The 15,279-nt window shown below is 38.0% G+C and overlaps 2 protein-coding genes across 2 annotated transcripts in view; both read left to right on the forward strand.

Annotated features, from left to right (window-relative positions):
• The window catches only part of LOC107727344 (sprT-like domain-containing protein Spartan), an 8,931-nt gene extending 3,351 nt beyond the window's left edge, over positions 1-5,580 (forward strand). The window contains exons 3-5 of the mRNA XM_016537186.1: positions 890-1,018; positions 1,808-2,099; positions 3,414-5,580. Coding sequence (XP_016392672.1) covers positions 890-1,018; positions 1,808-2,099; positions 3,414-4,489 — 1,497 coding nt within the window. The 3' untranslated portion in view covers positions 4,490-5,580. The remainder of the gene's footprint in view (positions 1-889; positions 1,019-1,807; positions 2,100-3,413) is intronic.
• Positions 5,581-8,720: 3,140 nt separating this feature from the next.
• On the forward strand, positions 8,721-13,126 carry LOC107727345 (protein FAM89A-like). Its single transcript, XM_016537187.1, has 3 exons — positions 8,721-9,136; positions 10,648-10,691; positions 11,186-13,126. Exons 1-3 carry the CDS (start codon positions 8,885-8,887, stop codon positions 11,415-11,417), a joined length of 528 nt encoding a protein of 175 aa, XP_016392673.1. The 5' UTR covers positions 8,721-8,884; the 3' UTR covers positions 11,418-13,126.
• Positions 13,127-15,279: the final 2,153 nt, after the last annotated feature.

The raw sequence follows: 15,279 nt of genomic DNA on the forward strand, positions 1-15,279 counted from the left end.
AGACTTCTATCCATATTAGACAGAACTGAACGATGACAGCGAACAGGGAGAATGTGAGCACTGTGTGTTCAAGCGCTGCCGCACTCAGCGCCGTCAAAATAAAAGTCCCGCCTCAAACGCATCGGCCAAACAGAAAAACTTATCGGCCGATGCCGATATTTGAAAAATGCCAAATATCGGCCGATATATCGGCCTTGGCGATATATCGGTCGACCACTAATATCGAGTGACAAATGATATTTACAATAGGCCTGTATGTATTTTATATAAATATTCTGTAATACTGTAATAAATATGTCATTGATTTACATTACAAGCTATTGGATTTTCATTTTACTTTTTTGGCCATATAAATAACTTTTGCACTAAATTGCATATTTTTGCCCAGTTTTGGCTTCGGAATAAAAGTGTTTTTTATCAGGGTATGAGCACTATATTCTCACTAAATAAAATTATATAGACCATAAAAGTATCAAATATGATACAAAACATCAAACATATGCAACCGTTTTTGACAACATGAAGGTTTGAAGGTTCAATAAACTCTTCTATTTAAAAAAAAAAAAAGGATTTTTCAGGATATTATTTTATATGTCAGGCTTTACAAGGTTAATACATGTTTTAGTCATATTGTGCTCAATTCAACACTGTTCACACAACACTACACCTTATTCTAAATAAAAAAAGTTTTTTGTTTTTGTAATCTATCATTAAAATGTAATAACTTGGTCCATCTCTTAAGCATATTTTTTCTTTCTGCTTTATGTGAGGAAAATTAAAATTCTCATTTACTTTTATTATGTTTTTGAATTTCTGTCAGATTATGTACCTTAAATGTATTTTTTGATCAGCTGCATCTTGATTTTAATGTCACTGTTTCTTTCCTCAGACTCTTCTTCATGAGATGATCCACGCTCTTCTCTTTGTGACTCAAAACAACAGAGATCGAGATGGCCATGGTCCAGAGTTCTGCAATCACATGAACAGAATCAACCAAGCAAGTGGCACCAACATCACTGTAAGATGCGATTCCGATATTCAGTATTAAACCATATCCAGTTTGACGTCACCGTTCCCAGGGTCCAAATGCTCTATCATATCCCAAAAGCAAACACAAGTGGTGCTAATAAATACTAACAGTGTGTTGTAGCACCACCGAAAAATCATGATCCTAACCTTTACTTCCATACCGAAATCTGTTGGCCAGACAGTGAGTAATCTTTTATGAATCATTAAAATATTGGTGACTGGGACACCATAAACCTGAAGACTGTAGCGTAGAGCATAGCTGCGTCCCAAATGACGCACTATACTCTATGCACTCATACACTATGTACTTATGCACTATGTACTCAACCATGTAGTGTATGAATTACATGAGGTTATTTTGTCATTCAGAGTCTGATAGCCCCTCCCCCTTCGCAACGTAATTAAAGCTGCGACAGTTGAGTGCATGAAGTGTCCAACATTCCACACTTCGTTTTTTCGGTTATTTAAGTGCATCATCCGAGTATTTAAAGTGCACTTTTTCTTTTTGGAATTTTCAGTGTGAACGCACTACTTGCACTATTTATACTACAAAACATCAGAGAATAGTGCATAAGTACGCGATTTGGGATACACCTCATGAGTTTTTAAACACTTAGCTTAAAGATGTGCTATAACTAAATAGGGCTCATAAACAGCTGTTGAGATCGTATTCTCAGTTGAAATGGAGTAGATGTTTGGACCTGGAAACGTCATGACTTAACAAGCGGTTCGAGTTTAACCTCGAAAATATGAATGACACCAATTTCTGTGATCACAGATATATCACTCCTTTCACGATGAGGTGGACGTGTACAGGCAGCACTGGTGGCGCTGTAATGGACCCTGTCAGAATCACAGACCGTTCTTTGGATATGTAAAGCGTGCGATGAACAGACCTCCCTCGGCCAGAGACCCCTGGTGGGCTGAGCACCAGAGGACCTGCGGTGGAACATACACCAAAATCAAAGAGCCAGAGAATTATGGGAAAACAGGCAAAAGTGATAAAAAGAAAGACAAGAATCCTTCCTATGAGAGCTCCAAGAATTCAAAGCCTCCAAGTAGTACAACAGGTGATCCAGTCGATATTCCCACATTATTATCTCTTTTCCCACCAGTGTTTTTAAAAATGTTGCCAACCACTGCCAGCATTTTTGATCATTTTCACAAAATTTTCATGAATATTTGTCGCATGAATATCTGAACATGCAATGTGTCAAAAGAAAGAACAGAGCATCCGCAAAAAGAGCGGCATTTTGAACAATTAAAAGCCGAGAAAATTGCATTTTTTGTCAAAGACTACAACTGGACCGGAATCATAGATTCCGAAAACATAGATGGAGTAGATCGAGTCTATCAACACCCCCAAAACTTGCACAGTCTTATCCACATTAATTTTTACCAAACGAGCGGCCACGGCCGTTTGTAAATTGAATGTGTTTCTTACCATATTATTTTAATGTATTGTCTTAATTATAAACACACTGGGTTGTAACACAAACAGTTTTACCATTTATTGCACTTTGTTATTCTTCTGGTTATTTCCCTACTGTGGCTAATGAAGCGGAAGTCTCGTACACTCACAGAAAACGGCTTACTTCCGCATTGAAAAATAAGGTGGATACCACTTCCTGGGTTGATTGCTATCACTTGTATCTGCTTCTTCGCCCTGTTTCGATCCAGAAATGTAAAACACTTTCAGAAAATGTGCAATAGCGCCACCTACCGTATAACAGTGAATTTTTCGAATATATTTCAGAATAGATTTAAATAATGCTACATTCACGCCATGTTGTTTTTTTTCCATTATTACTAGTATACCGTTCGGTGCTGTATGGTGCTCTGTGCTAGCAATGTGCAATAATTGTGCAATTTCAGTAATCAGACAAAACTGCAATATAACAACAACAAACATTATTCTTAATAAACTTGAATAAAAAAAAAAATTTTTAATGGGACATAAGACTATTCATTTCGCATTTCTGTACTAGCTAAATTAAACTGTATTGTATTGTCCCTTCGTTGATCGCTTAACTACATTTTACGTTTGGAGCCGCTGCCATTGTAAGTTTTTCCATATGATGTTGCAGAGGTCAGGTGGTACAAGTGGCAGCTCTCGGAAAATTCAGAGTTTACAAGCAATAATTATGGATTGTGCAAAGTGGTGAACGCACCTTAAGGTTTCATGAACACAAAACTTCTCTGCCATTGGTCAAACAAACAGATCCCACCCCAAACTAATTCCATTGGTTGAGCCAGTGTTGCAATATGGAGTTGATCAAACAAACAAAGAGCAATGTTTTGATAGCCCCACATTGTACGATTTTCTAGAAAATCTAACTTTAGCTTCAAATGACTGAATTATATCAATATGTATTGTGTTGCAGGCTCTGGCTCACAAGACATCAGAAATGTCATTCCATTCAATGGGAGAGGGTTTGTTCTTGGAGGGACTTCCACGAACAAGCAGAGTCAGAGTCCTCCTAAAGCACAACCCGAACCTCTCACCTCTCCTCCTGACTCGCCGCTCCTTCCAAGACTGCAGCCCAGCGAGGCAAACTCGTTCAAAAGAGTCAGCTCAGGTGCATCGAATGTTCCCCGCAGAAAGTCTGTTAGTAACACTAATGCCTTCGTCAACGTCGACGGCTCGCCTGTGAGAATTTCCAAAGTCAATGACTTAAAAGGCAAGCAGAGGTCGGTACGAGATCTCTTCCAGGCCATAGTCCTCAAATCTCCAGAGAGAGCAGTCAGTGCTGCTGGTTCCTCCAAGCCTGCCGCAGATGCCTCAACAGCAAACCCTGCTAAATGTAAGGGACCATCTTCATCTAGTGCCTTAGAAGGGCAAACTAGCCTGATCAGTAACCATCACTCATACAGTGCCACAGTGCCAAAGCCAGAGTCGCATCTCTCCAAATATTTCGGCAGCAGTGCTCAAACGTCGAAATCCCAAGATTCACAGTCGAAAACTTTGGGAAGCCCCCAAAAGTCTGCAACTGGAACACCGGGTTACTTTTCGAAGCTCTTCGGAAGTAACCAAAAACTAGGATCAGATGCTTCAAGCTCAGGATTCCGAAACACTGGCGGTCCCCAAAGTTCACATGCTTCAGTTCCTTCAGGGTCCGGTTCCAAGCACTTTGAAGGCTCCGAAAAGCCTGAATCCAACTTTCCGAGCCCTAGGAGCATCGGCAGCCCCAGGACATCAGGGACGACGCCTTCAGGAGCCAAGAAGAGATCATGGGACGACCATAAATCTGAACATATCTTTGATTACTTCCAGCAGACAAATGGCAAGTCCTCCACGTCCACAGTGCAGCAGAGAGAGGAGGTGGATTCTGGCATTCTGCTAGTCAGGGATGAGCAAGCAAACAATCCTCCAATCCTGATCACCGTCCACTGCCCCGTCTGCCACATCAAAGTCCCAGAGTCCACAATTAATGAACATCTGGATTCCTGTCTGTCATAATCTCTGAGAGGAAGTACAGGCCATAGGGCTTTAATAAAGCTAGGAGAGGTGTTTTACTGTGATATTCCATAGCTCAGGTATAGCTTCAAATAGAAATATTAAATATTGTTTTATGTCATAGTAGTGAGATATTTTCATTCCAATGCAATAGCTATAAGCGACAGTTCTTAAAATAAATTTATAAGTCATTTAAGTCTACAAAGCGCGCCATATTTGCTTTTGCGCTTACTGACTTATTCTACCTCGTTTTTGCATCATGGGAAGAATGTTGTTCGTGATTGACAGCTTAGTTGAAATTGAGCGAGTGGTTTAAAGAGGCGTCACTCACTGTCCTTTTGTGGGTTGATGTCCGCGGTTCATGTCGAATCAGCAGTACTGAATTTCGCACGCATTGGCTGTCCGCTGTGGGATTTAGATGTGCTTAGCTTTCTGCCGGATCAGGCTTTGCAAGGTCGCTTTCATCTCGGTGTCATCAATAACAGCTCTGGCAGGTTGGCCCATGAGTGGGGGGGCGGAGCTTGTGCCACCTTCTGCATAATAATTTCACATCTACTTTGTGCCCTAGAGGAATGCGCGCATTCAAAAATTAACCCCACCCAGAAGTGAATATCGGGTGTACAGGTTAAAACCTTCTGATGTAATAATAGTCATGATATATTGTCAAGTCACGAGTATTGTTGTTTCAAAACCAGCGACCCACCTTTGAAGGAAACAATGCCTGATGACGAGTTCACACGCTTTGGCGTGGTTCACTCAAAGGCCCGTGCGCATAACGTTGATTTACGTAAAAAGAGGCAGGACGCATTGATTTGTTTAGTGTTTGACATGCTGCAGGCGTCGGGGATGTCATTTGTAATGTATGCGTGTCGTTTTAACATGCACTACAGGTTCTCAAGGCAAACCGTGCTGTCTGTTAATGCATCATTCTCTGTTGGGAGTGAAAACTTTGCACAATTTATTGTTGGCCAATTTAGGGGCAGACGTTTTGTTTTCAAATGGTTTTATATTGATACTCTGTTTTAACATAAATTTAAGAAGTTAATTAAGTGGTTCTAAATGTTTGTATGTTGATTTTGTTAAGTGGATTTTCTATCGTGTTTTTAAAATTCAAAACTGTGCCTGATTTATTTTGGACTCATGTTGCCTATAAACTGTTGTAATTAACTTTGTTGAAATAAATGTTCAATTATGTATTTCAGTATCCCTTTGTCTTTTTGAAACACTCTAGTTGGGGAAAAATTGTGAAAACGTTTAAGTATTTATTTTAATCGAGTTTTACATATGGGTAATTCTGGTAATATTTTAAAAATGAATATGCTTGTTTGTAATTTTAAGACAGTATTTTTTACAGAATAAAGTAGACTTAGGGGCCATTCACACAATGTGTTGGGAAAAAAAAAATTGGTCAAATTGATTCGAAAGTTTAGAAGGAACTTAATGTTCATATCGAAAGTTTTGAAAATAACTGTGATGCCAAAATTGTTTGATTAGAATGTTTGCAACTAGTCTGTATAATGGCCAAAAATGTTCACTTTGAATGGTTTATCTCAAGAATGGCGTGATATTAAAAAGTAGAACTTATTTTAACTTGAGCACCATGTTTTTAAAATGCTGTGCTTAAGACACCGCGAAAGATGCAAGAGCAATGGTCAAAGCACATGTTTGGAAGTTCGGAAGGAACTTAATGTTCATATATCAAAAGTTTTGAACATGTCTTTGATGCCCAAATAGTTTGATTCGAATGTTCGCAACTAGCCCAACAATGTTCACTTCGAATTGTCTCGAGACGAAGTTAAGTTCATTTTAACTTGACTACCATATTTTTTAAAATGCTGTCATGCGTGAGATGCTGCAAATAGACACGACAACAATAGTAAAAGCACATGTTTACATAAAACAATAAGAAAGTAAAATGCGGTAGTAATAAACTGAAAAAGACAAGGTTGAACTCTTTTATACGCAAGATGCTGCAAGAGACTTGAGTCTAACACGTCCATGTGTTTACATGGAAACACAATGGAAAAGCAGCGTAGTGGAATATAAAAACGCGTACTGTATGAACGGCTCCTTACAATATATGCTGTGGTCAAGCTAAATTTCATGTCATTGTGTAAATAAATTAACAGGAGTGAAATAAGAGCTCAAGTTTTTAAAGATTAAGCACTGACTGACTAATGGTGTTCATTTCTTCTTCGGAAATGTGTATTATCGTACTGATTTGTGTCATTTTATCAAACAGGACTGAAGGTTTTAGAGTGACACAAACCACAAAAATATTGCACGTAGCTGTCTATACTGTTATTTTCCCAGCAAAAGTTATTTCACTTCCTGGAGGATGATTGAAAACTGAAAATTATTTAATATTTGATCCATTATACAGCATGAAAACATTGTAAATGGATTTAAGCCAAATTTACCCAAGCAGAATATCGTAGTCATGTCATACCATTCATCATAATGCATGTCTTGTGTTAACACAGTACAGAACAGAAGAATGACACAAGAGCCAGTAAAAAGTGAATTGTTTGGATCTATATTGTCATGACAGAATGTCCTCATGGTCAGATCTTTATCCACTGTTCTCAAGAGTATCCAACACAGATAAGATAACAGTTTCAGCCACACTGGATTTCATTTGTTGTGTTCATTGTGTGTATGTAGCTGTTTGGATAGTAAAGGAGGCCGTGAAGTTTAGCAGCTCTGTCTTTGTGTGTGTGTGGTGTGTTTGTGTGTTTGTGTGTGTGTGTGTGTGTGTGTGGGTGTGTGGTGTGTGTGTGTGTGTGTGGGTGTGTGGTGTGTGTGTGTGTGTGTGGGTGTGTGGTGTGTGTGTGTGTGTGTGGGTGTGTGGTGTGTGTGTGTGTGTGTGGGTGTGTGGTGTGTGTGTGTGTGTGTGGGTGTGTGGTGTGTGTGTGTGTGTGTGGGTGTGTGGTGTGTGTGTGTGTGTGTGGGTGTGTGGTGTGTGTGTGTGTGTGTGGGTGTGTGGTGTGTGTGTGTGTGTGTGGGTGTGTGGTGTGTGTGTGTGTGTGTGGGTGTGTGGTGTGTGTGTGTGTGTGTGGGTGTGTGGTGTGTGTGTGTGTGTGTGGGTGTGTGGTGTGTGTGTGTGTGTGTGGGTGTGTGGTGTGTGTGTGTGTGCGTGCGCTCATGCTGTCTTTGTACTGGCCTCATGTCAGTGTTTTGTGTCCAGCTGCAGCTGGGTGTGTGTGTGTGTGTGTGTGTCAGAGGGCGGATCCGTGGCTGCTCGTGCTCACCATCTGCCCGCTGCTGACACCTTTGTTCCGTGTGGGGATTCCGGCCCTGACCTCACCCTGAGTCAATTCATCTGGCCATTTCCTGCCCATGTGCTCCCCAAGCCAAAGTCTGAGCTGCCGTTAGAGGACTGTGATCTGGATTTAACCCAGTAATCAAAACACCAATGCTAAATTACAATATAACAACATAAATGCAACACATTTGTATTTATAAAAGTATGTTTTTTAGCACTTCATAAAATGAATATATTTAATGTTTATAAGTACATATTTTTTTTTAAAAATGTAAAAACATTGCAAAATCTATTTTTATTTATTTAATTTATCTTTATTCATTCATTCATCTTTTATGTATCTATTTTCCTTTTTATTATAATTTTGTTTTTCTCACAATTGTTTTTTTTCTTCCTTTTTTTTTAAACAGACCAGTACCAAAAACAAACAATATTTTCTACATTTTAAAAATGACTATAAGTATATATTTTTAACAGTTTTTGAGTACAGATTGCAAAAATATTTGGGATTCATTCATTCATTTATGTGTTATTTTACTTTTTATTTTATTTTTCTAAAATTACTGTTTCTTTGTTTTTTCAAACAGGTCAGTAGCAAATCCAAATAATAAGTTCATTTAAAAAAATTGAAAAATCTTTGGTATTTTATTTATGTATATATTTAATTATTCATTCATTTGTGCTATTTATTTTATTTATATTTATTACGTTGATATTTTTTTATTTTATTATAATTAATTTTTTCCTAATTATAATTTTTTTCTTTTTTCTTTTTTTCAAAAAGGTCAGTAGCAAGACCAAATAATGTCATACATGTGATGAAAATGTAGGTTTCCACACAATAGCTCTGGCTGCATTTTGATGAGAAGAAAAGATTAATTCAGAACTTAATTCTCATGAATATTCAATGAGCTCGCTGTCCGTCACTGGCGGCCGCGCCCAGCCCGCTCTGGGTCTCTTTAAAGCGACAGGAAGTGCGAGTTGAGTTCCAGCCTCAGATTATAGTGTTGTTCGGAGCGGTGGCTGTTACATGGGGTTTTCGACGTCAGGGTGTAAAGGTCTTAAAGAAAATTATCACATGCCGTTACTGTACACTCGTCTGTAAGCAGAGCGTGCTATTTGTGAATGTTAGTATGAATGGTAAGGTTGGGAATGGAGCAGCGGGCGGTGTGCTGGCCTGTATTGAGGGTCTGCCGCCGCTGCCCAAGAGCCTGAGCGGACTGCTCAACTCCAGCGGCGGCTCGTGGAGAGAGATGGAGAGGATGTATGTGAAGAAGACCATGATTCAGGACGACTTGAGCCGAGGAAGGAATAACACGGACAATCTGCTGGCGAATAAACCAGCAAACCTGGATGCCGCCCTTGCTTTGCTCAGAAAAGAGATGGTAAGGGTACAGAATAGTAAGCAACAGCTGTAGCCTACTCCCGACTGCAGGCGTTCATTTAACACAGTGCCTGTGTTTTAAAGTCTAGTAACCTTCCTGCCTAGTCAACATGCTTGGGCAGCGTAGTCACGAATAGAACATTTTTGTAACGCGAATCAATTCGAAAGTTCGGAAGGAACAAGAATTGAACGCGCCTGTGATGCCCAGATTGATCGATTCGAATGTTCGCAACTCGTCTGTAATGGCCAAAAATGTTCGCTTCGAATTATTTGAAGGTGACCGTTATCCTGGAAAATGTTCGTTTTGAATGTTTACAACACCCATGTGATTCCCAACAAAATGCTCTGATTGCGCTCATCATGCCCAATTAATTAATTTGTTTGTTTTTTTGTTTCCTTTGATCCTGCAACATTGTTCGATTAACGTTAGAATGTTTCAATTGTGCCAGTGATGAACAAAAATGTCTGTAATGCCCAAAATGTCTGATTTCGGATGTTTTTTGATGCCCAAAATGTTAGATTATACTGTTAAGAGCTAGTCTGTGCAGGGGCCTGTCTACGTGGTGGCCAGGGGTGGCACCGGCCCCCCGACTGCCCCCCCCCATTTAAAATGCTCTAGACACGCCCCTGAGTCTGTGGTGCCCAAAAATGTTCACTTGGGATTTTTTTGAACGTGACTGTTATTCTAAATGTTTAATTTGAATGCTTTAATACTCCCTTAATCTGCGAATCAAACAATGTTCGGTTTGTCATTTTTGTTCAGGCTCACCTGTGATGAACAAAAATGTTCAGTTTGCAAATTCGTAACCTACCGGTGATACAAATTTTTATTTATTTTTTGAATGTTTTGAAAGTGAACCCGATCTTCAATTTTTTTTAATTTTAATTTGAATATTTAGAACACTTCTGTGATTCTCAACAGTGTTCGATTCAAATATTCCGATTGTGCGGGTGACGAACAAAAATGTTCGCTTCGTATGTTCGATTCCAGTGTTCGGTTCATCCATTCGAAACGTGCCTGCGATGGCCACAAATGATCGCTTAAGGTTTTTTGAACGTGACCGTGATCCACAAAAATGTTCGATATGAGTGTTCGGCTCTACTGTTCAGGACTACTAAGTGTTGACCAAAAATTTTTACATTTGAATGTTCTAAATGCACCTGTGATGAACAAAAATGCAGGGTTCCTACGTTTCTAACTTATTATGATTGTGTAAACATTTAAAAACAACAGGTTCTGTTTGGGTCTATTTTTTAGTTTATTTGTGAATTACCTTTTGCTGTAACACTTGAACCATCACTGGGAAAGGTTCAAATCATTACAATATCAGAACAAAGCTAAACCTGAAGAACATAAGGTTTGGAATGCAAACACAGAATATGCATTATGTGAGTAAACGCCACAGATCGATTTCAAAGTAAATGTTTGTTTTTGAGTCACTTTTGTTCTAGCGTGCAATGTGTTGTCCCTTTGATGTTTCCATAAGCACTCATTCGAGTTTGTTTGCGCAGGTGGGTTTGCGGCAGCAGGACATGTCCCTGCTCTGTCAGCTCTGGTCTCTTCACGAGTCCATCCAGGAGTACAAGGGCAGCTGCCAGGACCTCTCCGCTGTGTCCAGTGCGGATGGACCCTACGGGATGGAGAACGGTTATTTCGACGAAGATGAGGAATATTATACTGAGTCCGGTATGACACCAGCCGAAACGCCAGATGGAAACGATACATCTCCTAAAAACGGGACATCCAAAGACAGCTGGATACATGACTCGTTCCATATCACAATCTAAAACGCTTGACTTTTATTCTTTAATGAAAACAAGCTGTGCCATAATTTAGTTTGCTGGCATTTAGTTTTACAGCAGACTCTTTCTATAGGACATATTATTTATTGTATAATATTCTACATAGTATTTGTTTTTTTTCCCCTGATTTAATCAACATTGGAAATTTTATAAGATCTTTTTTATAAAGGGAGAAGCATATCATTTCGTAATGAGGTTTACAGTAAATCATGTTAAACTTGCGTTGATGAGTTTATAGACATTTCTGGTCTCTTCACGAGTCCATCCAGGAGTACAAGGGCAGCTGCCAGGACTTCTCCGCTGTGTCCAGTGCGGATGGACCCTACGGGATGGAGAACGGTTATTTCGACGAAGATGAGGAATATTATACTGAGTCCGGTATGACACCAGCCGAAACGCCAGATGGAAACGATACATCTCCTAAAAACGGGACATCCAAAGACAGCTGGATACATGACTCGTTCCATATCACAATCTAAAACGCTTGACTTTTATTCTTTAATGAAAACAAGCTGTGCCATAATTACGTTTGCTGGCATTTAGTTTTACAGCAGACTCTTTCTATAGGACATATAATTAAGAATTATTATTTATTGTGTAATATTCTACATAGTATTTTTTTTTTTTCCTGATTTAATCAACATTGGAAATTTTATAAGATCTTTTTTATAAAGGGAGAAGCATATCATTTCGTAATGAGGTTTACAGTAAATCATGTTAAACTTGCGTTGATGAGTTTATAGACATTTGTTTGATGCTTCACCCCTCTGAATTCAGAAAAGTCTTATTTCTTGTTGAGCAGTCGCTCGCTGGGTGCTTGCAGAAGACAGGGTTTTGTTTTTTATTGAAAATATGTATTCTGAATATGCTGGAAATGCTGCCTATTCTTTGCTGAAATGTAATCCAGGGTATAACCAGCACAAAGAGCTTGTGACAGCATCACCAAAACGAAACGCAATGTCCCAGTATGCTCATTGCATTATGTATTGTGTAACTCCTTATGAACATATAGTAAATCGATAACCAGCTCCATAACATTTCCATAGTATTTACTTCTCACCTTGTGTGAACCTATTCTAGATCGTGTATTGTAGATGTTTTATTTATTTACTTATAATTGCTGCTTGGATTCAGTCTTCCATTGTGCTTGAACTTCCTCTCGGTGCACATCATGGGAGTGTCATCGTGTCTCTTTTTGCTCAAGTGACTCGCATAAGGTCACCTGTATTCATAATGTAAGCTAATAAACTTTGTTTATGCCAAGTACAATGCCCATTAAATACACCAAAAAGATTCAGTGTGTGCATATCATAGCTTGCCATAATGTAAGCATTTTATACAGTGTAACATTTTCTTGATGTGTTGGTGAATCGAATGCCTGGAATTCAAAATTTGCACCGTTATGGATCATCTAATTCTGTAATTGATAACTGGTAATCATCAGAGAGTGTTTCCTCTACAAGAGTATTAATAACAGCCGAGAGAGAATGTCGTCTACCTCTATTGTGTTTGAGCTCTGAAATCTTTTTTTCTCACACCAGCAGACACAAACAAGATTCAATTTTAACACTCTTCCGATATTATTACCTTCAATTCTGAGAGAAAAAAATCGGAAAAAATGTTATGCAACCAGCAAGGCTTTAGGTGCTTTGACCAAAATCAGCACTGAACTTCACACATCGTGCCTTGACGCACCTTGGCTTTGAATCCAGGTGTTTTTGCCATCATACTATTTCATATCTACATCCAGCATCTTCATGCATCCATTTCAGTCCCTCTCATTAACAGAAGAAAGATCCACCCAGTAAATGTCTCCTCACCGCCCATCTCATTATCTTCTACCCTGCGGTGATTTATTGTTGTGATCCTGCTCGGAAATTCCCACTCGGTTTTCGTAATTTGCATAGAAATCAGTAAAAGTGATCTTTGGCCTGTTTGATCTCTGTGGTTGGTTGTGAAATGATTTCTGCAGTTTTGCATACAAAGATGCAAAAGGATCTGGTTTGATGGCATTTGTGTGTTTGTTTTTGGTCAGTCTGTGTTCTTGAATGTTTTTCCAACTTTTTAAATGTGTTTAAATGCAAAACATTGCATATGTGAGGTTTGAACCGATCATTGATGCGGGAATGATCCTTTTGTATATGTTTTGTTGTGTGTGTGTTAGCGATATAAAATAAATGTAATATAATGTATGGTCCATCTGGTTTTTATGCGTTTTTATGTCACTTTAGAATTTTAGTGTTCAAATTCTTCATTCAATATAAACATCAACATAATTATGAAATAAATACCTATAAAATAGTGGAAAAAAATATGGCTTTCCAGAATAAGCGCTTCAGACTGTAGTATGCATTGTTGTCACATGACCTTTTTCGCTTAATTCCAATTGTTTGTTTTTCATTTAAATGCAATTTTGTATAAAAATATCTTAGTCCCGTCAAATAATGAATGCAGTTGATACTACTTTAGTTTCATCCATTACACTGGAAATAGAAGGTCAAGTTGATGCATTGTGGGATACAATATTTCACACATTAAGCTCTTTTATTCTGCTCATTTTGAAAACGTAGTAGGGCATCCACTGAATCTATTCTGTATATGCAGAAAACATGCTTAATGTACACAGTATACATTTTTTGAAGTTGAAATAGCACACTGTCATATACCACTCTACTACTGCTGCAGTATTTAGTATGTATACTGTGCACAGTATGCAAATGTTATGCATAGAATATCAGCCTGACCTACATATGCCAAAATGAACAGCACACAAGAGCTTACTGTGTGGAATATTGCATCCAATAATGCAAAGCACTCAATTTAGCTTTCCATCTCCTTTTTGATGTATTATTTGACTATCTTGCCTAACTTGAATCCTCTGGCTAAATTAAATGAGGTCAGGTGTTGACAATGACTGTGTCAGACTTCAAAGTCCACACCTCTTTGGCCACAAAGGTCGAATCGAATTGTTAAATGGCAGTAATATTTGTACTGGACTTTTTAGAGAGTTACATTCAACTGTCTAAAAACCAAACAGGGTTCACAACCTGTCTAAATATGTTCACCTCGGTCCATTTATGTGCATAATAAAAAGTATAAACTAGCTATGAAATCACATCCTAGATTTTTTTGTAACATTTGTGTCATTAGATATTCGAAACCTATTACCATCCCAGCCAACATGTTCATGTGGGCCCCACATGGGATTTATCTGGGCTATATGGGCATCAGACTTCAAAGTCCACACCTCTTTGGTCACAAAGGTCGAATCGAATTGTTAAATGGCAGTAATATTTGTACTGGACTTTTTGGAGAGTTACATTCAACTGTCTAAAAACCAAACAGGGTTCACAACCTGTCTAAATATGTTCACCTCGGTCCATTTATGTGCATAATAAAAAGTATAAACTAGCTATGAAATCACATCCTAGATTTTTTTGTAACATTTGTGTCATTAGATATTCGAAACCTATTACCATCCCAGCCAACATGTTCATGTGGGCCCCACATGGGATTTATCTGGGCTATATGGGCATCAACTGGGCATGGGCTCAGAGTGGGCACTTTGATGGGCTGAATGTGGGCCCCAGCTTGGATAAAGTTGTGGGCTCCAGTTAGGTTGCCCATTATTGCTTATTTGTGGGTCCCATATGGGCCACATTTGGGCTATATTAGGCTATATTTATAGGTACATAAATTTTTTTTTTTGCAGTTGATTTATTTTATACAATTATGGGTAACTACATAACCCTAACAATTGAATAAATTGATTGAATTTTATGTATTTCATGTGTATATCATCAAGGATTATATCATAATGTACTGTATATATATATACTGTATACTGTATGAATATATATATATATATATATTTATTTATTAGTGCTGTCAAACGATTAATCGCGATTAATCGCATCCAAAATAAAAGTTTTTGTTTACATAATATATGTGTATGTACTGTGTATATTTATTAAGTATATATACATACACACACATGCATGTCAATCAAAGTCAAGTCACCTTTATTTATATAGCGCTTTTAACAATACAGATTGTGTCAAAGCAACTTTACAGTATTAAATAGGAAAATAGTGTGTCAATAATGCAAAATGACAATAGTAAACACTACATTTTCAGTTAATGTATATATTTAAGAAAAATATGTTACTTTTATATATTAAATATATTTATATATAATATACATTTTATGAATATAAATATATACATGTAAATACATGTACATATTTTCAAAATATATGCTATATGTGTGTGTATTTATATATACATAATAAATATACACAATACACACACATATATTATGTAAACAAAAACTTTTATTTT

The sequence above is a fragment of the Sinocyclocheilus rhinocerous genome, unplaced genomic scaffold (genome assembly GCF_001515625.1).
Source record: "Sinocyclocheilus rhinocerous isolate Xijiao unplaced genomic scaffold, SAMN03320098_v1.1 scaffold156, whole genome shotgun sequence".
Lineage (NCBI taxonomy): Eukaryota > Metazoa > Chordata > Actinopteri > Cypriniformes > Cyprinidae > Sinocyclocheilus > Sinocyclocheilus rhinocerous.